This window comes from Penicillium angulare (assembly GCF_028827245.1).
Source record: "Penicillium angulare strain IBT 27051 chromosome Unknown utg000011l_segment0_segment0, whole genome shotgun sequence".
Classification (NCBI taxonomy): domain Eukaryota; kingdom Fungi; phylum Ascomycota; class Eurotiomycetes; order Eurotiales; family Aspergillaceae; genus Penicillium; species Penicillium angulare.
Genome location: NW_026623170.1, coordinates 302,140 through 325,634, shown reverse-complemented (window position 1 = coordinate 325,634; position 23,495 = coordinate 302,140). Strand labels below are relative to the sequence as shown.

At 39.3% G+C, this 23,495-nt stretch overlaps 8 protein-coding genes across 8 annotated transcripts; 3 read left to right on the top strand and 5 right to left on the bottom strand.

Annotated features, from left to right (window-relative positions):
- Nucleotides 1-6,793: 6,793 nt before the first annotated feature.
- Nucleotides 6,794-8,358, top strand: N7478_012309 (MFS transporter DHA1 family multidrug resistance protein; the record flags this gene model as incomplete). Its single annotated transcript, XM_056928523.1, has 3 exons — nucleotides 6,794-7,132; nucleotides 7,197-7,419; nucleotides 7,478-8,358. The coding sequence occupies 3 exons, from the start codon at nucleotides 6,794-6,796 to the stop codon at nucleotides 8,356-8,358; spliced, it is 1,443 nt and encodes a 480-aa protein (XP_056773081.1).
- A 625-nt stretch (nucleotides 8,359-8,983) lies between these two features.
- N7478_012308 (threonine ammonia-lyase) lies at nucleotides 8,984-10,144 on the top strand (the record flags this gene model as incomplete). The annotated part of the gene is made up of 3 exons (XM_056928522.1): nucleotides 8,984-9,227; nucleotides 9,289-9,545; nucleotides 9,614-10,144. The coding sequence occupies 3 exons, from the start codon at nucleotides 8,984-8,986 to the stop codon at nucleotides 10,142-10,144; spliced, it is 1,032 nt and encodes a 343-aa protein (XP_056773080.1).
- A 380-nt stretch (nucleotides 10,145-10,524) lies between these two features.
- Nucleotides 10,525-11,427, bottom strand: N7478_012307 (SDR family oxidoreductase; the record flags this gene model as incomplete). The annotated part of the gene is made up of 1 exon (XM_056928521.1): nucleotides 10,525-11,427. The coding sequence occupies one exon, from the start codon at nucleotides 11,425-11,427 to the stop codon at nucleotides 10,525-10,527; it is 903 nt and encodes a 300-aa protein (XP_056773079.1).
- Nucleotides 11,428-12,187: 760 nt separating this feature from the next.
- Nucleotides 12,188-13,818, bottom strand: N7478_012306 (MFS general substrate transporter; the record flags this gene model as incomplete). The annotated part of the gene is made up of 2 exons (XM_056928520.1): nucleotides 12,188-13,459; nucleotides 13,525-13,818. 2 exons carry the CDS (start codon nucleotides 13,816-13,818, stop codon nucleotides 12,188-12,190), a joined length of 1,566 nt encoding a protein of 521 aa, XP_056773078.1.
- A 710-nt stretch (nucleotides 13,819-14,528) lies between these two features.
- Nucleotides 14,529-16,218, bottom strand: N7478_012305 (putative extracellular lipase; the record flags this gene model as incomplete). Its single annotated transcript, XM_056928519.1, has 2 exons — nucleotides 14,529-15,560; nucleotides 15,616-16,218. The coding sequence occupies 2 exons, from the start codon at nucleotides 16,216-16,218 to the stop codon at nucleotides 14,529-14,531; spliced, it is 1,635 nt and encodes a 544-aa protein (XP_056773077.1).
- A 774-nt stretch (nucleotides 16,219-16,992) lies between these two features.
- N7478_012304 (Proline racemase) lies at nucleotides 16,993-18,198 on the top strand (the record flags this gene model as incomplete). The annotated part of the gene is made up of 1 exon (XM_056928518.1): nucleotides 16,993-18,198. The coding sequence occupies one exon, from the start codon at nucleotides 16,993-16,995 to the stop codon at nucleotides 18,196-18,198; it is 1,206 nt and encodes a 401-aa protein (XP_056773076.1).
- A 266-nt stretch (nucleotides 18,199-18,464) lies between these two features.
- N7478_012303 (putative mitochondrial phosphate carrier protein (Mir1)) lies at nucleotides 18,465-19,673 on the bottom strand (the record flags this gene model as incomplete). Its single annotated transcript, XM_056928517.1, has 5 exons — nucleotides 18,465-18,849; nucleotides 18,930-19,349; nucleotides 19,430-19,478; nucleotides 19,546-19,565; nucleotides 19,621-19,673. The coding sequence occupies 5 exons, from the start codon at nucleotides 19,671-19,673 to the stop codon at nucleotides 18,465-18,467; spliced, it is 927 nt and encodes a 308-aa protein (XP_056773075.1).
- A 1,372-nt stretch (nucleotides 19,674-21,045) lies between these two features.
- On the bottom strand, nucleotides 21,046-22,379 carry N7478_012302 (glycoside hydrolase family 16 protein; the record flags this gene model as incomplete). The annotated part of the gene is made up of 3 exons (XM_056928516.1): nucleotides 21,046-21,390; nucleotides 21,457-21,910; nucleotides 21,964-22,379. 3 exons carry the CDS (start codon nucleotides 22,377-22,379, stop codon nucleotides 21,046-21,048), a joined length of 1,215 nt encoding a protein of 404 aa, XP_056773074.1.
- Between the last annotated feature and the right edge of the window lie 1,116 nt (nucleotides 22,380-23,495).

The window sequence follows — 23,495 nt, the reverse complement described above, 5'->3', positions numbered from 1 at the left end:
TAGTAAAGGTATTTTTATTATATATTAAGATAAAAGTCTATTTCTTAAAGTATTCCTAGTTATTAAAATAATAATTATTATTATTTTTAAGATATCTCTTCTCTATAGTCTAGTTATTTTTATAGTTAGAGTTAAGATATTTAACTTCTATAAGGATCTTTATCTTTTTATTCTTATAGATCCTAGGATTACTTTAAAAGATATATCTAAACTATAAAAGCTAATTTACTTATTCTTAAAGACTAAATAATTTCTTAAACTTATTGATCTTAAAATCCTTTATTTTCTTATATATTTTAATCTTAGTTCCTCTATAAGCTATAGATAGATTATCTAGGAAAGTCCTAGTATTAATTCTAAAGACTTAAATAGAGAGTTCTTTAAGATAAATATAAATTATAAAGAACTCTTCTAGATATTCTAGTTTATATCTCTTCTCTTCTAAAGTATCTATAGTAATACTTCTAGATCTACTAATACTTTTAGTTATAAGATTATTAGTAATTTCTCTAATCTAGTCTAGATTAGATTTAATTAGGTTTATATATTAATCTAAGACTAATTCAACCTTAGATTATCTAATAATAAAAAAAGAAGATATAGTAGACTTAGATTAAGTACTATTATAAGAGAATATAGGGTTTTAGTATATAGAGAATACTATTATTAATCCTTAGGTAATTAAAAGAGAAGAATTAGAATTATAATAGTTATTAAGTTATTAAGCTAGAGACCTATAACTAGATAAGGATATCAGATAGTAAAGATTAAATAGAATAATTAATATATAGAACTGATTCTTATAGAATAAGAATCGTAGCTATTATTTATATATTTTAATATTACTAAAGCTTACTAGGGCTTAAGGTAGTTATATATTAGTAGATATATTATAATAGATTTACCTACGGAGTAGCTATAAATCATACCTAAATTATACCCGAAGGGATTTAGGAATCCTATGATATTAAGAAGTTAATAGTCTAATTACTATATAACTTTATTTATAAAAAGAAATAATTAAATTAACTATAAATCAGTAAAGTTATAATAGATAATATTAAGAAAGTACTATATCTAAAGAAATAAAATAATCCTAAGGATAAGCTATTAAGATATTATTAATAGTAATTAGATATTTTTAATTAGTAGTTAACTAATAAGTTATTTTTAAATTAACTAAGAATTAACTATAAAATTATCCTAAAATAAAACTATAATAATATTAAGGAACTATCTTTATATAGTTCTCTCTATAATATAAATAGAGAAAAGTTTCTATACCTATAGAAGATATTAATAGATCTTCTTAGAAAGAGCTTTATTTAAGTAAGTAAATTATTTATTATAACCCTAATCTTACTAGTAAAAAAGCTAAGTAAAGAAGTATAATTCTATATTAATTATTATAGATTAAATAAATTAATAATAAAGGATTATTATCTACTACTATTAATTAAAGAGATATTAAGGAATATAAAATAGACTAAATAGTTTTCTAAACTAGATATTATTATTACTTTCTATAAAATTTATATCTAACTAAAAGAAGAATAGAAAATAGTATTTTAGATATAGTATAGTCTATATAAATAGAATATTACTTTATTTAGACTAATTAGTATACTAATAACTATCTAGAGATATATTAATAGAATCCTATAAAAGTATCTTAATAATTTTATATCTATATATATAGATAATATTATTATATATAGTAATAGATTATTAGGGGATTATTAATAGAAAATAGGATAAATACTATAGAAACTATAGGAAGTAAGCCTATAGTATAATATTAGAAAATTAGAGTTTAAATAAGATTCTATAAAATATCTAGGGTTTATTATATAAATAGGTAAGGAAATCTATATTAATTTAAAAAAGATTATAACTATCTAAAAATAAGAAATACTAAAATTAATATAAGATATATAAAGCTTCTTTAGATTTACTAACTTTTACTATTTATTTATATTTTAATTTACTAATCTCTTAGTATTTTTAATAAAATTAATAAAGAAAGATACTTAATTTATATAGGATAATAACTAATAATAAATATTTAAAGAATTAAAAAGCCTTTTTATTAATATCTTAATTCTAGTATATTTTAAAGAGAATAAGGAAACTATTATTAAAATAGATATATTAGGATAGGCTATAAGAGTTATCTTATTATAATATAGATTAGATAAGTACCTATATCTATATATCTATCTCTCTTAGAAACTATTATTAATAGAGTTAAATTATAAGATTTATAATAAAGAACTACTAATAATTATATATACTCTCTAAAAATAGAGACTAAAGTTAAAGATAGTATTTTAATTTACTATTATAATAGACTATAAAAACTTATAATACTTTAGTAAAGTATAATATCTAAATAAGATAAGTAGATATTCTTATAGAGTTTAACTATAAACTAAAGTATTATCTTAGGAAGCTTACTATAAGACTTAATATACTTTTATAGTAAAGTTAAGATACCCTATAGTATATTATAGATAAAAGACTATTAAATTAGTTCTAAACCCTACTAAAAAAGGTATAGATTAAAATAAAATAACCTAATCTACTAGTAGTAGAGGGAATTAACTTTAAGAAAGAAATATTTCTATTTAAGAAGCCTATACTATAATAAGAATAGAAGAATATAAGATCTACTAATCTAGAGTATTAGAAGATATATAAAGCCTTAGAAAAAAGAGATTAGTAAATTACTACTAAAGTGAATATAAAAATAAGCTTATTAGAGTATTATCTAGATAAATAAAGGTTATTTTATTTTAGATAGTAGATATAGATCCTAGATAATAAGATATTATATATAGGGATTATATAAAAGATCTATAACTCTTATATTATAATATACTTTAGTTAAGATACTATCTATATAATACTATTATAAAGATTCTTCTAGCTAGGAGTAGTAAAAGATATATAATACTTTTTATAAAACTATATAGTTTATAGCTATAGTATTATATAGTATAATATAAAGTATAGGCTACTAAAACTATTATTAATTCTATAGTAAATATAGATAGAATTATCTATAGATTTTATTATAGAACTACTCCTAATAGTATATATAGATATAATAAATTTAATAGTAATTATAGATTAGCTTATAAAGAGTATAATTCTTATAAATATAGTAGAGATAACTATTAAAAAAGTAGTAGATATATTTTTTATTTACTTTTATATATACTATAGACTACTATAAGTAGTTATAAGTAATTATAGATCTTAATTTATAGGTATATTCTAGTAAATAGTATATAAGAAGCTATTGATTTAATATTAACTATTAATTACTTTCTATCTATAATCTAATAGTACTATAGAGTATATAAACTAAGAAGTTAAATAGATCTTATATATATTTATAACCTATATATAGAGTAATTAGAATATACTACTTCCTATTATTATTATAATAATTAATAATTATAATATTAGTATAATAGGACTATTCCTCTTCTTCTTTATATATAATTACTATATTAATCCTATTAAGATAGAAGAGATAAAAGAACCCTATAAAACCTATATATAACTAAGAATTATAAGTAAAATATTTATAAATTAACTATAAGAAGCTACTAATTAGATCTAAATTATAATTACTTTTATATAAGCTCTATAGAAAAAGTAATTAAATAAGTAATAATAGATTATACTAGTCTATAAGAAAAATAATTAGGTATAGCTAAATTTATAGAATATATATATATAATAATAATTAAAGAAGCTAGATTAGTTATATACTTAATATTAAGTTTTAGATATTTTTATATCTTATATAGTATAATTAAAGATATTTACTAGTATTTATCTAGTATTCTATATAAAGCTAGTTAGATCTATTACTTTAGATCTATTTCTATTATAGATTATAGATAATTTATATTTTCTACTAATACTAGTTAATAGAAAACTTAAGTATAAAGTAGAAGAAATAATAGATATAAGATATAAGAAAATTAATTAAGAATACTATAATAAAGTCCTAGTAAAATAGATAGATTAGGTAGAATAGATTTAGTAAAGTCTTAGTAACATTTAAGATTACTCTATATTAGATATCTTTAAAAGATAATTTAGTCTTATTTTAACTCTATTATAAGCCTAAAGACAATTAAATATAACTATAATATATATAAGAAAGACTATCCTAAAGGGGGGATACTATTATAAGTTAATACCTAGTATAAGGTTATATAGTATATATAACTATAATAACCTAATATATAGAACACCTACTTAGTAATTCTTTCTTTAAGCTTTTTATATATAGTATATGGCCTAGCTCAATTGAATATAAATTCTGCTTTAGCCCTTTATATTAGGATATAGATAGTCTTATATAAAATAACCTTTAGCTCTATAATAAAAGTATTTACTATAGTTATAATAAATTAAGTAGTTTAAAGTTAGATTTATAGGATTAGAAGTAGATATAAGTATTAAAATAGAAGAACTATTTCTTACTATATAGAAGTCTAGGTAGTTATTTTAAATAAAGAATAAATTATAAACTTATATCTATATTAGTATTAATTATATAATAAGGGATTAGGTTACTCTATTATAGTATATATATTAGTTTTTAAGCTTCTAGAGGAAAGCTATAAACTAGTAGTATTTATAAATTAAAAGCTTATTATAAAGAAGTATTCTATAGAGTTCTTAGTTAATAACTTATTCTAATAATATAAATAAGATTTCCTTAGGTATCTCTTCTTTAAATATAAGATATTAGAATTTAATAAAGAACTAGCTAAATTCTTTATTAATCTAGTAGAGTTAGAAGAGTTTATCTTAGATATTACTTATATAATTAGAATTACTAAAAATATTTTTAAGAATATTTAGGATTTCTTTATAATTAGATAAAATATAATTTCTATTCTAGATATATAATAAGATCTAGATATATAGGATCTCTTTAAGCTAACTTATTATATATAATATTTAACTTATTAAGATTAGAAATTAATTAAGATTTATAGTTAATTTTTTTTAAATCTAAAATATAAATTAATAAAGATTCTTATAATCTCTATTAAATATATAGAGATCTAGAAGATATTTAGAAAAGATAGAGAAGTAAATAATATAGGAATTAGATAATAAAGATATTCCTAATACTAAAGTTAATAATCTTTTAATAAATACTTTAAGAACTAGATTTATATAAAAAGTATTTATAGTAAAAGTAATAATTATTAGAACTTAATTATACTTTTAGTAGATAGATTCTAATTTATAGATATATTCTAGGAGATTTTCTTAAATTTATACTAATTTTTCTTCTTAATATTTAAAAATACTATTTTTTTTAGATAGTTTATTATAGATTTATATAAATTCTTCTTTAATTTAAGTAATTTCCTAGATTAGATAAATAATCTTTTATTAAGTAATATAGTATTATTAATAGTATAGATAGATTGGTTTTCTAATCTTCTTAGGATATTTATATATTTATCTATAGTATATAAACTAGACTTTAGGATTTATATTATAGTATTTAGTATAGGTTTTAAGATTTTTAGATAAGAATAGTAATAAGGGAGTTTCTATAGACTCTAGTAGCTAGTCTATAGTTAATAGATAGTCTAACTCCTAATATAAGGATAGAAACTATATAGTATTAGAATATAGTAGATAGTTATATATTAAAAGTTAGTAGACTAGCTTATATAGTAAATAGAAGATTAGAAGTAGTTATATTATAGATAGACTATAGGATAGAAGATTAACTAAGATATAGCTTAAAGAGCTACATCAAATAGGAATAGGAAGTTCTGATAGTCTTAGGGGTCATATAATAATAGGAATAGGGATCCTCTCGTACGAGGATCCACACCGTGACAGCTAGGCTATGTACTATATATAAAATCTTAAAGAGAGAATTACTAAGTAGGTATTCTATATGTTAGGTTATTATAGTTATATATACTATATGACCTTATACCAGGCACTAGCCTGTGATAAAGGAATACTCCTAGGAGAAATTAATAGAGAAATAAAATAAAGACTTAATCAAATTTTATTATACTAATTTTATACAAAAGGATTAGTAATTAAGGGGTATTTAGGGATAGATTAAAGATATAATCTAAGAAATATATAGTTATATATAAATCGACTTAGCGTATCGTGTTTTATTGAATTAGCTTATATAACTTACTTTTCGTCTGAAGCTTAGTATATTAAATCCCTAGTTAGTAGTGATCAAATCAGGTTAGGCTTAGTGATCAAGTTAGGGTGTTCAGTAATCAAATCAGGGTGCTCAGATTAGGCTCAGTGAGTGGATCAGGTTCACGCCAGTATAATCACTGACCAGCTCAGGCCGCTCAGGGGTGTACTCAATTCTACTCAGTGGTCATAAAGTAGCGAGGGGTAAGCACTAGAACGGAATAGGAACGCCAAGCGTTGCCAGACATTATCCGGTGTATATGGAGCCGCATCGTTTCCTTGGTCGCTGGTTTGGCTCTTTAGGCCGCACGCGGACACAGTGTTCACGATTTAATGACCCCCGTAGCATACCCACCAGACAGAACGATGAAACCGTTCTTGGCTCTATGGCTGATCCCGGCCGGACAAATAGTACCCACAGTCATCATATCTCATCTAGCAGCGGCACGGATGAATACCGAACGGCCACTCCGAGTGAGAGATGAAATACCATTTACCTAGGCATCTTCTCGGTCGCATTCAAGTTTTTGTCGCATGACCTTGCTTATCTTGGTGTTCTGATCAATTAACGAGAATGCGTTCCCAGAGTTACTACCGCTCAAACAGTCCAGCCACTTCGGACCATGAAAAATCACCTGTGGTGACACCTGACCAGGCGGTGATTTATGAGGAAGATGACCTCTATACTCGCTTCTCACCTAGACGAAAGCAATTGATCACTGGCGTTGTCACCTATTGTGCCTTCCTATCCCCAATTGGGTCTACCATGATAACTTCCACTATCCCGGAAGTGGCACAATATTTCAAGACCTCTGGTTCTATTATCAATGCTAGCAATGCAATTTATATGCTGGCAGCGGGAATGAGTCCCTTCCTTGTTGGACAGGCAAGCCAAGTATACGGGCGGCGATGGGTATGACATGACTACTATGAAGGGCCCTTGTCGGTTATGGATATTGATGTGGTGGCATTTCTAGATCCTTATCATCGCATCATCACTTTTCTTTGCATTCTCCATTGGCACTGCTCTATCGCCAAACCTGGAGAGCTTTTTTATTTTCCGTATGTTGACAGCATACCACGGCACAGCCTTTCTTGTCGTTGGAAATAGCTGTTTGGGCGATATCTACACACCCACAAAGCGTGCTACTGGGGTTGGCTGGTTTATGCTGGGTTTCGAGCTTGGACCGATTCTGGGTCGTAAGATCTACCACTCCGTTTTTTTAATATCAAATTCACTGACAAAGTGATTCTGTAGCTTTATTTGGAGGTATTATCGTCACATATTGCAGCTGGCGTGATATCTTCTGGCTCCAATCAGGTCTTGCAGGTCTAGGAGTAGCATTGATTATTCTCTTTCTGCCCGAAACCCTTAACCAACCCCAATGCACCCAAATGGCTCACTTATCTCGAGGAGACTATATACGCGAGTTAGCCCGACGAACAAGCCCGCTTCGAATGTTGAAGCATTTTCGATACCCAAACATTTTATTCGCAGGACTAGGTTCATCTGCCCTGGCGTTCAACATGTACTCCTTTCTGACTCCAATAACTTACGTGCTCAACCCCCGCTTCGGGTTGACAACGCCTCTGCAATCTGCGCTATTCTATTTGGCTCCAGGCGCCGGTAATCTCGCAGGGACTTTCTTGGGTGGCCGTTGGGCTGATAAGGTAGTACGCCGCTGCATTGTCAAACGCCATGGTGTGCGGGTCCCGGAAGACCGTCTGAAATCATGTCTTCCTTTCTTCGGCATTTTACTCCCTGTGTCTATGCTCATATATGGTTGGTCTGTCCAGGAATCTGTTGGGGGTATAGCTTTGCCAGTTATTATGATGTTTTCACAGGGCTTTGCTCAGTTGTTCGTTTACCCGAGTTTGAATACCTATTGTTTGGATGTTATGCAGACTCAGGGGTATGGATCGGAGATTGTGGCAGGCAATTACTTCATTAGATATATGTTCGCGGCTGCAGGAAGTGCTGCATGCCTCCCTGCTATTGAGAAGTTTGGAGTCGGGTGGTTTACCACAATCTCAGTGGGATTTCTAACGACAAGTGCATCTCTAATTTGGGCTACTACGATCTGGGGTGCACAGTGGAGAAAGGCAATCGAAGAAAACAAAGGCCGACCTGACTATTGAGAGGCTATTTACCAATCTATTGTTTATTGTGTTTTGTTGTTTGTAATATGCATAGCGAAAAAAATAGAGCCTAGAAGCCCTCTTGCTTATTTTCAACTACTCCAAGGCTATTGACCACTAGACATTGATAGCAAGGCCCATAATTGAGATATCCATAGACTGAGCCAGCATATGTGTCATTTTATCAACGCGCATACTACCGGGAAGTATGTTTTTGATGCGTTGAAAATGGTGGGGAATCTCGTAGTCGGCATATTTGAGGTCATTCCACTGCTTCGTCGGGTATCCGTTTCCGGTTCACGGTACTTGAACCACGCGGACAACATTCTTACAATTGAGTATCTTTAAAAGTCCTGGCACACAGAAATGTTTTCGAATACCAGTTTCGTCATCATGATTTAGGGATGGCAGAAATTATCTCTTGTAGGTAAGTCCGTGAGCGGAATTCACCACCATGTCTATTTTTGCTGCCTGATTAATGGTTCGAAATTCACAGTCTTACCGTTCCAAAGGCATTGATTCCTTCGAAATTGTCTTTTTTTCAGTTTCAAAAAAAAAAACCCAAAAGTTAAATTATAACGATATATGCCATAATTTGAGAATCAGCCCCTTTTCATCGGGAGAGATGAGTGGCTCAGTCCAAGAGGTATACACGGCAATTGCTGAGGAAGTCAACCAAACTCCTCTTCTATCCGCACCGGAAATCTTTCGAGTATCGTCACTTTCGGACAATGCTCCATCGATCGAACTTTTTCTAAAATGCGAAGGCCTGCAAAAGACCGGTTCTTTCAAATATCGAGGAGCATGGTATGCTCTTTCCTCCTTAAAGACGTCAACACTGGCCAAGGGGCTTGTAACGACCAGTTCCGGTATTAAATACTCTTATGAAACTTTTTGGGGTTCTGTTTTTTTAATTTTTATCGAACACAGGAAACTTTGGTAAGGCATTGGCAAGTGCTGCCCATGATCTGGGCATTCGCCTGGGAATCAAAATACCTCTTACTATTGTCATGCCTTCAACATCGCGCTCCTCAAAGGTTATGGCAACGAAGGCCATGGGCGCAAATGTTTATATTTCGGGACCCTCATGGACTGAGAGAGAAGCTGCGGTGCAAGCTTTGCAGAGACAGTTGGGAGCAAGTAACCTCTCAACAGTTAACAATCCAAATATTCTGCTGGGACAAGGGGTGCGTATCAATCTCTGGGAGCTTTTGTGATTTCTAGACTCTGACACTCAGTCTATTCTCGACTATAGACGGTTGGTGTTGAGATAATGGAACAGATGCGACGTATCTATCGCAGTGAGCTAGATGCAGTTATCGTTCCCTGTGGCAGCGGCGGCTTGCTAGCTGGAACCGCCCTCTTCTTTCATGGAACCCGCACAAAGGTATTTGGATCAGAGCCATCTGAAGGTGGCGCTGATGATGCTCGGCGAGGTAGATTGCAGAAATCGCGCATTGATCGCGTCGACTCAAGCACGATTGCGGATGGACTGCGATGCCCTGTTGGTGAGACTGCCTGGGAAATCATTCAGCGCCCTGACTATGTCGAAGATGTATATGCGGTAGGTGAGAAGGAAATTAAGATGGCAATGAAGACGCTGCTAAAGCACAAGGGTTTGGTGGTGGAGCCAAGTGCTGCCGTGGCACTGGCTGCTGCTTTGTTCAGCGCTTCTTTCCATGAGCGCGCTGAGGAATATGGAAAAAGGCCATATCGTGTCGGTGTGGTACTGACAGGATGTAACATTGATGTAGAGGATTTTGCCATGTTACTTTCCTCCAAATGAAAAACGGACCTTAGTCTAGTTAGCGTGTGTGGTGATGAAAGAGAAAGAAAGCTGCACCGTGACATGAGCTCGGCTACGGATGAAAGGATGATAGGATAAGTGATGCCCAACTTGAGGGGATGGTCATCAACATATTAATGACTGTTCTGTTCTGGCTTATTTGCATACCCCACCTAAACTCTCTCTTTTCAATTTTCTTTCTCTAGAAAATTGCCAAGAATATATCAAGCTTCAGAAAAATCAAAGTTCTGGATTAATGTAGATGGATTTGAGGTTCAGTAATACAGAACGTTAAATCTATAAATGAGTGAAGAATAAGAAGTGATAAACTTGAATGTGGTCCGTTCTGTGTGGATCCTCAAGAAGTCTTTCAAATCCACCTAAGCCAAAAAGAGCGCCTTATTCTCACTTAACCACTGCTCAAATGTGACTGGCTCTTTATTATACTTCCAAATATTTTCCACGGCCTTCGCATAATCAGGGGAGTTGGAAATATCCGAGCTATCCCCCGTGATATTCGTAACAAACCACTCAGCGAAATGTCTGGGAACATGAAGTTTATCGGACATGACCTGCACGGCCTCTTCACCCGAAACCTTCGTGATCCTAAGCTCCTTTCCAATAACACGACCAATTTCAGCCACGACTTCATGATATGACAACTTATGCGGTCCAACAACAGGCACCACACGTTCTTCAGTTCCATGGGCCAGAATACTCCCACAAACACGGCCAATATCACCTGGCGCTATCCAATCAAAAAGGGCATCGGGGTTCGGCAATTTCACTTCTCCAGCTAAGCAATCACTCTTCATCTGGAGTGAGTTACTAGCAAAGTAGCCAGGTCGAACAGCGACACCATTCTCTGCGAATATGTCGTCCAGCGATATCTCGACTTGAGCGTGTATGTACGGGACCAGTTCGGTGGGAGGTACGGCGCGAATGTCATGCTTAATGGTGAAACTGCTGAGAAAGACAACCGATTCAATACCGGCATTTTTCAGAGCTGTTATTGAGCCTCGCATCCCATCATTGCCGCCGTGAGCTATGTAAATGAATGCGTGTTTGGCACCTGTCTGGCGCACGGCGGTTGATATGGTCTCCGGCTTTGTGAGGTCGGCTTGAACACGTTCAATACAGAGACCGTCGAGGATCGGAATAGATTTAGATGGGTCGCGCATTGCAAGAATGACTTTCGCACCCTCTTCGTGGGCTGTAAGGGCGGCAACGGAGCCAACTTTTCCAGTCGGCCCAAAGACAATAACCGTCCTGGGAGAAGACATTTTGTATCTCGTTTTCCAAGGTTATGTGAACGGTGCACGAGGAACTCTTCAGAGATGTAGGAAAGCTTAAAATATTGAGATACTAATATTTTGAAGGGTGTAATATTGAGGCTCTTGAACGTTGACGCTTATGGTCTTTTATAAGGACGGGTCTCGGGCACTCGGCGCTCTTAACGCCGACATCAAGTCTGGGACTGAGATAAAGTTCGAACAGTATTAGCTATTTATATTAGGTATACACGCTAGTTAAACTTTATGACACTGATGATTGGCTAAGAATACGAGAATATTGGACCGGGGTACCGGAGTTTCATCGCCGTGCCGCCGTCCTCAGGCCCCCCAAAGTGGATAGATACATGCTGTCATGCCACGGAATGTAAACATATGTTATCGACGGTGAATATCAATGACCAATACCGACCCAAGCTAATGCTTGAAGCAATATAACCACGCTCGAAGCTCTCCCGCCCTTGTTCTTTTCGATTGCTTGATATGATCCTGGCGGAGCGAGACTCGGAGGGCGTTAGTTCAGTAGTACCACCTCAGTACTTCGTCCCGCAGTCCAGCCTGTGATAGGTCTGGAGAAGACAGCCTGAAGTCGCATCCTGTCATATATCTGTAAATATGAATTGAGGGCAATCATGTCCTTTTCTGACTTCAAGCGCAATGCATGCACATATCGAATTCAATCCCAGCCTTTCGACACCCAATATTGAAGTGCAGCGGCATAGACACTTCAAGAGTGGAGCTTCTTTTCAGCTCATTCAATCTCGGCCTTCGCCTCTCTGTCAAGTCTCTTTTGTCGCCATTTCATCCCATGCGTCATCATTATCCAAAAACACGGGGACGCCGCGGCCGCAATCAAAGCCAAGGTTGTAAATGCCCATCCCGATCCCATCGCCTCGCTCATTGGACTGATTGCAGCCGCCGCCGCCGCACCAAGCTCACAACGAAATAAATTAACCGCTGCCGTTGCAGATGCAGATCTCCCAGGCCATAAATCAACCATCAATGCATTTAAAACTTGGGAAGTGGAAGTCAATGCCCAACCAGAAATTAACAAGAGAATGATGGAAGCTGCGATGTTCATTTTGCGCCCCAGAATCCATCCATATGCAACTACTGACGCAATGCCCACGTAGTATAACGGGAGAGCGACCTCCAATCTTACTTTTTCTATGTTAAAATTGCGAAGGTCCTGTCGAACATTCTTCAGCACAGGAAGCCCGGCACGTTTCGCATGTCGTCGATAGTTCCAATCCACAATACGACCAGTCGTGAAAGCTGATATAATGCCACCTCCACCTATGGGAAGGTACATCAAGCCAGTTTGAATATTGTTGAAATGGTATACCTCGTGAAATGATGTTGTTGCCCCGGTCATAATAGCATAAAAACAAGCAAACATGAGCCCCGTAGCGATTAAAATCAATGCCGTCTCGAGATCGAAGCAGATTTTCAGGGTTGGTATAGGCGACGGAATCTGGAGCTTATAATTCTTGCGAACTTCAGCAACATGCTCAGGATCTGGATTGATGCATTCCTTTACGCGCCGCTTTTGTCGAATGATATCGGTCACGGACGTATTCAAAAGAGGTGGTGGAACTGATCCATCACCAACAACCTTTCGGCATGTCTCTGGAAGGAAAAGTACCAGGCAAGTGAAAAATACTCCGCCGAATATGAGGAGAAACCAGAATATCCAATGCCAATCGAGATATTGACTTATTAGGCCCCCGAGCACTGGTGATAATGAAGGTCCCAGTATGCTTCCAAGTGAAGCAAAAGCGACGTAGTTACCTCGCTCTGCGGAGGTGATCATATCACCTACCAGTCCGTTAGCCAGTGCTACAGTGCCGCTGCTACCTGCGCTTTGGAGCATTCGCAGCACTAGCAAGGCAACATAGCTATTTTGTAGACCAAGTCCAAGATTAGCAGCAAGATAGATTGTGAAACATATCATATATGCTGGGCGTCTTCCTGCCGTGTCGGAGAATCCAGCGACAAACATTGGTGCAATACCTTGCAAGATCTATTCCAGCGATGAATGCGGTTAGTAGGAGAATTATCTGCCTTCTTGGATGGTGTGGAACTTACAAGGTAAGTAGTCACCGTCACATCTATGCGCGATGTTGATTCATTAAGAGCGTTTGCTATCGTGTCGAGCGCGGGAAAGTAGATGCTCGATGAGAGTGGCGAGAAGAATGCAGCTAAAGAGCCTACACTGACTATCGCTCTTTTCTGATTAACAGTGAAAGTAGAGTAGAACTTATACTCAGGCACCACATTTTTGGTAATTTGCTTTTCGGGATCTGGACTTGGTTCTTGTTCTGTAGGCACGATTGCGGAGTCTGCGGGATGTTCCTTGCTTTGGTCGATTGCCGACATCATTTCGAACTTGCAGAAAGAACTTCTGCGGAGTATATCGATACTGATGCTTAAATCCGCAAGATTAAAGTAGTGTACAGCCCGGTAGCCCAGTATTTATATCCGAAAAGATAAAGAGAAAATTCGACTTCAGTTATATGTGGAAAGAATTGAAGCCGTTACCGGTCCGGTCCAAGATCCGCGTTGTCACCACACGCCTGATGGCGTGAACAATAACTTCTGAATGGTCAAAATTGAAAAAAGAGAATAGAATCAAAGCATTTAAGAGAATAATTTCCTTCTCCCCGTGGTGCTATTGATATAGCTTTGCCAACTTCCCGTATCACAGACCTCGACCTCGGAGCAGCACAACGCTAGTAGTCTAAGCCGAAAAAGTGACATTCCCGGTCCCGGCATATGTGCATGAATCCTGCAGGCTGGCTTAGTGTTGGATTCCACCAATTACGTCTCAACATTATAATTACGCATCGTTAGCATGATTCATGTAAATGAATCCTTTGGAATTCAAAGCAATAAAAGACCAATCAATGCCAAGATAATTTCAGAAATTCCCCTGAAGAATGTAACGTCCACCTCAACTTCTCCTATCAAACTACTTTATTTCATGTAGGTTAAATTATCTTTGACCAGAAAATCAAGAAAATTATCCGTCCGGATTCTTCTTTCCAATGATAGCTATCTTTCACGATAACACTATCTCTATACAGTACTTGCTACGCTAGCTGCGAAATTGGCACTTTTGACCACCAAAATTCCGTTTCTTCCTTCGCCCAATCATCCTCAGCAAGTTTCGCAGGAGGGCCAAAAGAGCCACCGATAAGTTCCTCATTGTCTACTCCAAACTTCATCACATTTGCAGAATTTGGCGCATATTTTTTCCATTGCGGTCGCTGAGCATATCGTCCTGAAATGGCATTTGGATCACCCTTCGTAATGAAGCTAGTCAAATAGGCATGAAGCGTACCCGACAACTCTTTCTGAGACTCCGATAACCCAGTAATGTCGCTGTTAAATGTTTCATAAAACATGTTATCGCCATGGTTTGCTCGTCCAATTACAGTTCGGGGTAAAGCCCAATTATACAAGTATACTGGGACGCCTTGCTGTGAGGCAAAACTGGCTGTTTGTCGTACCGGAGCAACATAGGCATAGTGACCATACGCCGCTTCGATGCGCTTATATTGTGAGCCAAGACCTTGACCCTTTCTGGTTTCCAGGTATTGAGACTCGTGGCTCGAGCTCGGGTCAGAATAAAGATGATCGATTCTATCCAGATCGGCTTCTGATAGCTCGGGTACGAGGTTCTTCCAGAAATTGCGGAACTGGGCTGGGTCGGACATTTGCTTATCCACGTACATGGTGCCCTCGTTGCTGTTGTATCCGGTCATTATTGGAACCTTGTTCCACAGCTCGGAGTTCCAGGCTTCTAGTGGCTTTCGAGCAATTACATCCCCGTCAATTACGGGTTGGAATGCCCACCGAAGAGACGGGTTCGACTTGTCGAATACAGTCGTTTGCGCATCTATGATTATCGAGCTTGGGAGGGATCGAAGGAATGAGAAAATCTCATTTTCATGTAGGTCTGACGGGCAACCGACTTCTTTGAGGAAGTCTTGGAATTGCTCTTCGTGGACTTTCGCATTGTAGGGACGAACGGCGCGTGATGTCGGGGAACCGGATTCCAGAATCGCACGATGGAAGAGTTGTGGTGAGTCGGGCTTGTAGTTCAGGATATGATGCCCGATCTATATTGAGTCAGATGATAGTATTCCACGATGTCGATCAAACAAGATGACTTACCGAGTGTGCACCCGCTGATAGACCGAACAGAGTGACATTGCCAGAATCACCACCAAATTTCGCAATATTCTCCTGTACCCATTCAAACAGAATGATTTGATCCCGAAGACCTAGGTTGAGGATTCCCTCTTTCTTCGACAAACTGGATGGCAGGAATCCCAAAGCGCCAATACGATACCCGAAGCTCACAGCAATAAACGGTTCCTCGGACCAAGCCAGCATAGATGCAGTATTGTGTCCCGTCGCTGAGCCACGATTATAAGCTCCGCCGTATATGTATATTGCCACAGGTAACTTATCAGACTCGGTAGTCCCAGCAGGTCGAAAAACATTGACCGTCAAACAGTCTTCGCTTTGCTCTAGCTTTGGACCGCTGACTATCAGGGCCTTGCCGGGCGGCGCGAATCCGTACTTAGAGGCATCGATCGTGTCATTGGAGGGAATGATCTTCTCTGCAGGCTTGAATCGTCTTCCTCCGATGGGAGGGAGGGCATATCGAACTCCAAGAAAACCTTCGACGGACTGCGGGGCTGTTTCTTCAAGGTGGGTTCCAATCAATTTGCCTTGGGTGAGGGTCACGGACGGGCGTTTAGACTCAGACATGATTATAAGGTACAATTGAGTGTCAAAATTGAAATGTCCACTGAACGAGAAGTGAACGAGACTTTGCTAAATGGCGTGATATCTTGCGCATTTCTCGCCGGGTGTCAAAAGTAGTTCCGTGCGGGGATGACTCCGATAAGGGTGGAGATGCTGGATTGTCTCAAACAGCAATTGATCATCTTCCTCGGAGGTATTGTGGTTTTAGTTGGCCATACGATAGTGCCTTGGAGAGGAACTAGTGTTAGATTTGGAAATTCATACGACGGTTAAGCTTCGCCTTTGACCTGAGCATGATGTAACCATGATCATCAACCAACCTTCCCCCAATGTCTAAAGACCTGATACACTTCTCAACTTCTCAATTGAAGCATAAGTCAGAGACTAATCATGACTGGCATGATAACATGAAAGGACGGTTTCCCATTGCTCTTTTTGAGCTATCATTTGTGTCTTTTATCCAGCTAGTTCTATTTCATACGCTTTAGCGGCACCAAGTCAAGTTCCTGACTAGACCAATCTTCCCTATGATATAGTCCTTATTCCTCCTCTGTTCATCTGAATTCTGACAATATCTTTGCGCCAAAAGAATTCTCTCAAGCATCAATTATACAGCAGTCATGGCTGGTAGAATCCATCCTGCCGATGACAGGCCCACTCGCTCATCCTCCGTGATAACAAATCCCCACTTACGCCGAAATGTCGGCATCTACTCCAAATCCCAATTTCACCTACATCCATTCAAATTACTTTGACCAAATATCCTCAACACCCAAAATGAATACGACCTTCGCGCCTCCCTACCAGGCAAATGGCCCAATTGAGCCTATTACCTGCGTGGAAATGCATACAGCAGGAGAACCAACTCGAATTCTTCGGTCCGGCTTCCCAGAACTTACAGGCACATTGCTTGAGCAACGCGATCAAGCAAAAGCAAACTCGGATCACTTCCGTCGCCTGCTCATGCTCGAACCAAGAGGACATTATGATATGTACGGCGCGATTCTACGACCTGAAACCGAACTAGTTCATGCAGGTGATGCCGATATCGGTGTTTTGTTCATGCATAACGAAGGCTTCTCAACTATGTGCGGACATGCAACAATTGCATTGGGTCGATTCCTGGTTGATTCCGATGAGAGTGTTTTTCCCCGTCGGGGGCAGTTGAAGTATGACGCAGAATCAGGTGCTACGCAGCTTAATCTCCATGTTCCGTGTGGTTTGGTTAAGGTGACTGTTCCTACTTTGTCGACGGGGAAGTCGGATCCCGCAAGGCCTGTGTCGTTTATTTCGGTTCCTTCGTTTGCGACTGCTATTTCTTTGGAGGTGCCGGTGCCTGAGCCTTATCGGTGGCCTGAACTTCAGGAGAGATGCTCGGTCACGGCGGACTTCTCGTATGGTGGTGCATACTATTGTTTGATTAGTGCTGAGGAGCTGGGCTTCACTGGGGGTCTTGCGGAGTTTGATCTTCAGAAGATGGATCGTGCTACGGGACTGCTGAAGAAAGCAATTACGACCAATCCGGACTTGAAATATCTGACAAGAAATACAATTACGGGTGAGCAGGGATTCTTGTATAGTGTCATGATCACGGATAAGGGGTTGGGTCATGTTGCTGCATCTGAGGGCACGGCTGGCTTCCGAGCTCAGCAGGGTGTGGATACGGAAGAAACAGGTCTTTGCTTCTTTGCGAATCAGCAGATTGATCGTTCTCCTACTGGAGGGTGTGTTGCTGCTCGAGTGGCTTTAGCTCATGCTAAGGGTGAATTGTCGACCGGTGAGAAGCGATTGTACAATTCGTTAGTGACTCGATCGCGCAAGGCTCTGGCAGGATTTGGTGGGTCGGTTTTTGAAATCGCTCAACGATCAGTGGATGTGAAAGTTGAAGGATATGCTTATTATACCGGATATCACACATTCGTGGTTGAGAATGAAGACGGACTCGGAGTGAATGGATTTTCAATGAAGGATCTTGTTGTATAGACGAAGCCGCATTCCTATTTGACAAGGAACGGAAATGTATTTTTGAGGGTGAAAGCCTAAAGGCTGTAAGAGTACATAAATTAACCCAAAGACTCATGTAGCGCATTACGATGAAGAAACGAGTTGAACAAAAGAAAACCAGGCTGTTCTTGAAGGAAAACTGAGACGAAGTATTGTACATCGGGTTGGAGGGATGAACAAGGTCTTTAAACAATAATCTAAGGGTTATCTCTATTATCCTCCCGCGACCAGAGCAAATTGGTCCTCTATTTGCCAATCTCAACACCGCCAGTGGCACCGAGCATACGCTTGATGTCACCGTAGATGGCGAACTGACCGGCAGTGATACCACCAACCATGAAGAGACGGGCGCCGATACCGCCGTAAGAGCCACGGATACCAAGCTCTTTTCCGATCTTAATAAGACGAGAGATAGTGCCCTCACCGGGGAGACCCTGGGTCTTGTTGATCTTGGAGAGCATAGTGTCAGCGGGCTGGGAGACAGCGGCAGCGGCGAGACCGGCAATAAGACCGGAACCAAGGTTGATACCGGTCTTGGTACCGTTGGAAGCGGACTCCTTGTCGATGGAGTTGTAGATGGCCTCGGAAACCTTCTCGAAGACGACGAACTTGGCCATAGTGTAAGGAACCCTGTTAAGATATAATGTCAGACTCGCGAAACGCGACGAAAATTGTGGAGAACCCCTGGAGAGTTCGTTATGACGACTTACTGCTTGAACAGAATGGGTCCGAATCCGGAGTAGAAAGCAGCAACACCCTCCTCCTTAAGGATACGGCTGAAACCGCTCATCAGACCGGTGGCGAAGGTAGGCTGAGATACCAGACGGATACGGGTGGCCTCAAGGGGGCAGAGACCGATGTCAGCGACGAACTCAGCGGCGGCGGAGGAAGCGAGGTAGACAGCGGTGCGGTTGTTGGTAGCAGACTCCAGACCGAGAACGTTGATGGACTGCTGCTTGAAGAACTCGTAACCACCGAACTTCAGGGAACCCTGGATGAAGTAACCAGCGGCGGTAGGACCGAAACCAGTCAGGAGAGCACCAGCTCCCTCGTTCTGGATGACCTGGCGGAAACCACCGATCATACCACGGTTGTAGGTGGCAGGGTCAAGCTGAATACGGGTCTTGACGCTATAATCGATGCGACGTCAGTCAAAAAGTTCAAGCCGGGGTCGATTCGAGATGTGTTGTTATTTTTTCGGCAGACTTACACATCAAGGGGAGTGGCAGCTCCGTGGGTGATGGCACAGCAGCAAGCACCTGTAATGAATGAGTAAATGCGCTCGGAAGATTGGATGATATCAATCGATCGTTAATGGATACTAACCAGCGAAGGCGAAGCGAGAGCTGTTGCAACTTGTTAGCACCATAGGTCATACAAGGGAGATAGGTTTGAACATACTAGAGGTCCAAGCCAGTAGGGCCGGCAGGGGCAGCGGGGGTAGGAGCGGCCATTTTGATGTGACAGGGTCCCTGAAAATAATGGGAATGAGAGGAGAATGGTCAATTGAGGCTGTAGGGAAGAGAAGAGGAAAGGAGGAAAAGGATTTGAAAGGGATGGGTCCGAACCCGCAGACTTTTCGGACCAATCCGGGACTCGCGCTCGGCAGGAGACGGGCACCGCCTTAAGTCCGGCCCCCATACAATAATATTGCCCGGTCAACCACAGAGACTTTGGGCCTTTTCCACTGTACAACTCACAAGTCTACAGGATTGATACCTTGCGGTGAAGCTGTCTTTCAAATTTTGTTATGTCTGTTTCAAGTTGCGCGATATATACAGCTTAGATCAGACGCACCCTTCAATAACACCATCGTACCGCATACAACCCATCGGGAAGACTCGGTACCAAAATACCTATAAACTCATTCCAATGCACAGGTAGCACTATATTCAAGGCTATTATTTGTTGCACTATGTAGCATGTGCATTTACGAGGGAACTCAGGCTTTTTTTCCCAAGGTTCCGCGAACGCCATCAAAAAGGATCTTTCTACGTCACAGTGGACACTTGGCGGCAACGATGGGGCATAATTCCGTTGCGCCCTGTTTTTGACCAAATCTGCTATGTGAAGGGCCCATGTCGTGCTCCACTTATCATGGATTGTTCCACGAATAGTGCCCGTGGATTCGCCACTCCCGTCTCTGCCGAGGCCATGATTGGCCAATTCACAGCGGTCGGCTCACAGTATCCGAGAATGCATTTCCCAGGCATATTGGATAAGATTGTGTGGACTGGAGAACTATAGGAAATCACCCTGGGCATAGAAACATCGCGGTTTTTGTTGTAACACCCTCGTGGTAAATTCTCCCATCATCACGTGAATAGATGAGTAATAAAACGCTTTGTTGATGCTATGTATGGCCTTACCCATTCGAGACCCTCGAAGACCTATCTCCTTCTGGCGACTGAATGACCACAGCACCCTCAGTATCTCCAGCTCGGACTCTCGCTCTAGATAGTCTTGCGACATAAGGACACGGAGGTATAGCAAAAGATAAATTGGAATTACAGAAAACGATTGGGATGTTGCTTTACGGTGTGGAGCGGCTCCTCAAGTTCAAAGATGAGCGATCTGAACACTATCTAGATGGGTATATCCGGTGATTGTCCTTTATGAATGAACCCATATTCACGTATTAGCTAAGTATCCGGATAAAACGTAAAGTGGGATCTTTTTTTCTACAGAGGAAACAAGCGTAAAGTAGATAGGATAGTAATGTCCTAGTATCAAGCGCAACGTTAGGAACATGAATTATCCTTGCTCGGTGTATTCTTATATTTCAACTGAGGGGGTATTATGTATAAACAACTTGAAGCAAATCTATCATGAGGACTGATAAACCTTGAAGCTATTGAACTCCCAATAGGCATTCGTGAAATTTGCCCCGTTTTCCGCAGCCCATTCGGTGCATGACGAAGGACAGTCGTAAAGCTCCTTATAGTAGGTGTTTGCACCGGCCATATCACCACAAATATCAATGTTGGCAATGATACTTTGGTTTTTGAAATGCGAACTAATATCGCAGTTCGTGCTGGGGAAGTCTGCCAACGCCTCGCCCCATGATGAAGGGTCGGGAATGCCGCTTGAGTTGGAAATATCATTAGGGATATTATCGCGGGCGAACATCCAGACTCGAATTCCAGCATCTCGCAGCTCCATCGCGTACACCTTGTTTTAAGCAGTTAGTCATGAGATAATAATAAAACTCGAGATTGGCTAGGATTGTCTACTCACTCCACCGCCATTATTGTTGAACTCTTCTCCATATGATGCCTTCTTTCCTTCAACGCTACAACCGGTCTCATCGTTTGCGCTATACAAGCAGTTTGAGTGCTGTGCACTTCCGGTCTCTTTGCGCTTGACGTTCATTTTGCAGCTTTGGGAGGTGTGTAGCGTCATCGCATTTCCGTGGGTGCCTTTGTTATTTGACTCCATTACATCGATTTCACCATTCTCTGGCCAATTGTCCGGATCAGTCAGCCATAGAGCTGGCCATGTTGCACATCCATACGGTGTGTGAACCACATCGAAGATAAAAAGCCCGTCATCGTACTGATTGTTTGATGTTAAACGCACAGACATGCGACCATTCGTTTGATTTTGAGTATCGGTATCGACTCTGATTACAGCTGAATCTTCAGAGGCATATGTTAAATTCATGGATGACGCTGTCGATGAATCCACGTATCTGGCAGTTGTTCATGTTAGCCTAATACAGTATTCGAAGCCGGGTCAACTCACTGTACGAAGCCATCTGTTGGATCAGTCGATGTGTAATATGCGAAGTTATCAAAAAAGTTGGTTCCTGAGTATGTGTCTTTCAAAGTATAATTAAGTTTCGAATAGTCCGGGTATGCATTGCGCTTAACGCCTTCAACAGCTCCGACAACCACTGCAACAATCACAACCACGACGCAGCCCGCGACGATTAATTTCTTCCTTAATGACCAGCCTCGCGGATTGTACCATGCTCGATTAGCATCAAGCCCTTCCTTTGTCCCGACGACAGTCGAATAGCGCGGTGGTAATTGATATTGCGCTGCTGGCTGAGCGTACTCTGAGTAACCACCCTGTCCCGCGGTGTGAGAACCAGCGTTGTGGGCATCGAACTGAGGTAAAGTTGAGGTAGCACCCCCAAAACGACTGTAATCGTCCATATTTGTACCGTATGGATCTTGGAACCTCATCTTTTCTTACTAAGAATTCCAAGCGACCTTAAAAAGACTGGTTTCGGCGGTGTTAGGCGAAGAAAAACAAGGGAGATAATTGAAAGAGCGAACTTTGTCAGAAGTAAAAATCCAAGAAGGCGAGAACATCACAAATAGTAAATACCCAAAGTAATAATAAATCAGCACGCCACTAGATCAGAAAATCTCGTTGAAACGCGGCAAACCACACCGAAAAGATCCCTGATCCAGTATCAACGTCTGCCGCGCCGCGTAAGTCACTGTGAATGCCAAGCTCTCCACATCTAGACCCTGCGTAGGTGCTTCCTTTGAGTGAGAAAAAAAAGTTCGATCAGGATTCTTTATGCTTATGCCTGATGGGCTTTGCGCTTTGCGATAAGGCAAGGCTTGCAGCGGGGTTTGACCAAACATAATGAGTTATGACACATTTTGTCTCGGAATTCTGCGGCATTTACCTATCTAGATAATTATTGGTTAAACTGGAGAAAATTGGGTCATGTCAATCTGGGGGGAACACAGGGATGGCTTCTACTTGTGCGGTGCCATGTCAGATGTGAGGGGACCTGGATTGAGGCACGGAATAAGCCCTGGAGCCGGTGTCCATCATTTGCCACGCAACGGACGCGTAAGGCGTTTTCCCGGCAGTTACTGTAGATCAAGCACCCACCTATGGCAAAAAGGATCCTTATAATTACCCCGTCTCATATTGGATGCTTTGAATAATGATTCGATGTTGAAATGTACAATCAATTTCATTTCGCCTGTTCAATTTCGTCGTTATGGTTTTGCGCTCGGTGCTTGCGACTTTCTTGCTATAGCCGGTTGGCGATCTGCAACATACGTCAACCTGCAGATATGCTCGCTCCAGTGTCGAATGCCTCATTGTGAGTAGATAAAAACTTGTATGTTTGTTTATATTGGGTGATTTTCATAATGTTTTCAATGATTGTTTCAAGTTCCTCAAGAGCTAGTATAAATAGACATCTGGAATCCGAGTCGTCCAGAGCCCACTCAACCACTGGCAGTTTCTACTTTGTACTGGTAAAAATTGGAACTAAAACTTGAAGTCCCTGCATCGTGGTCGCA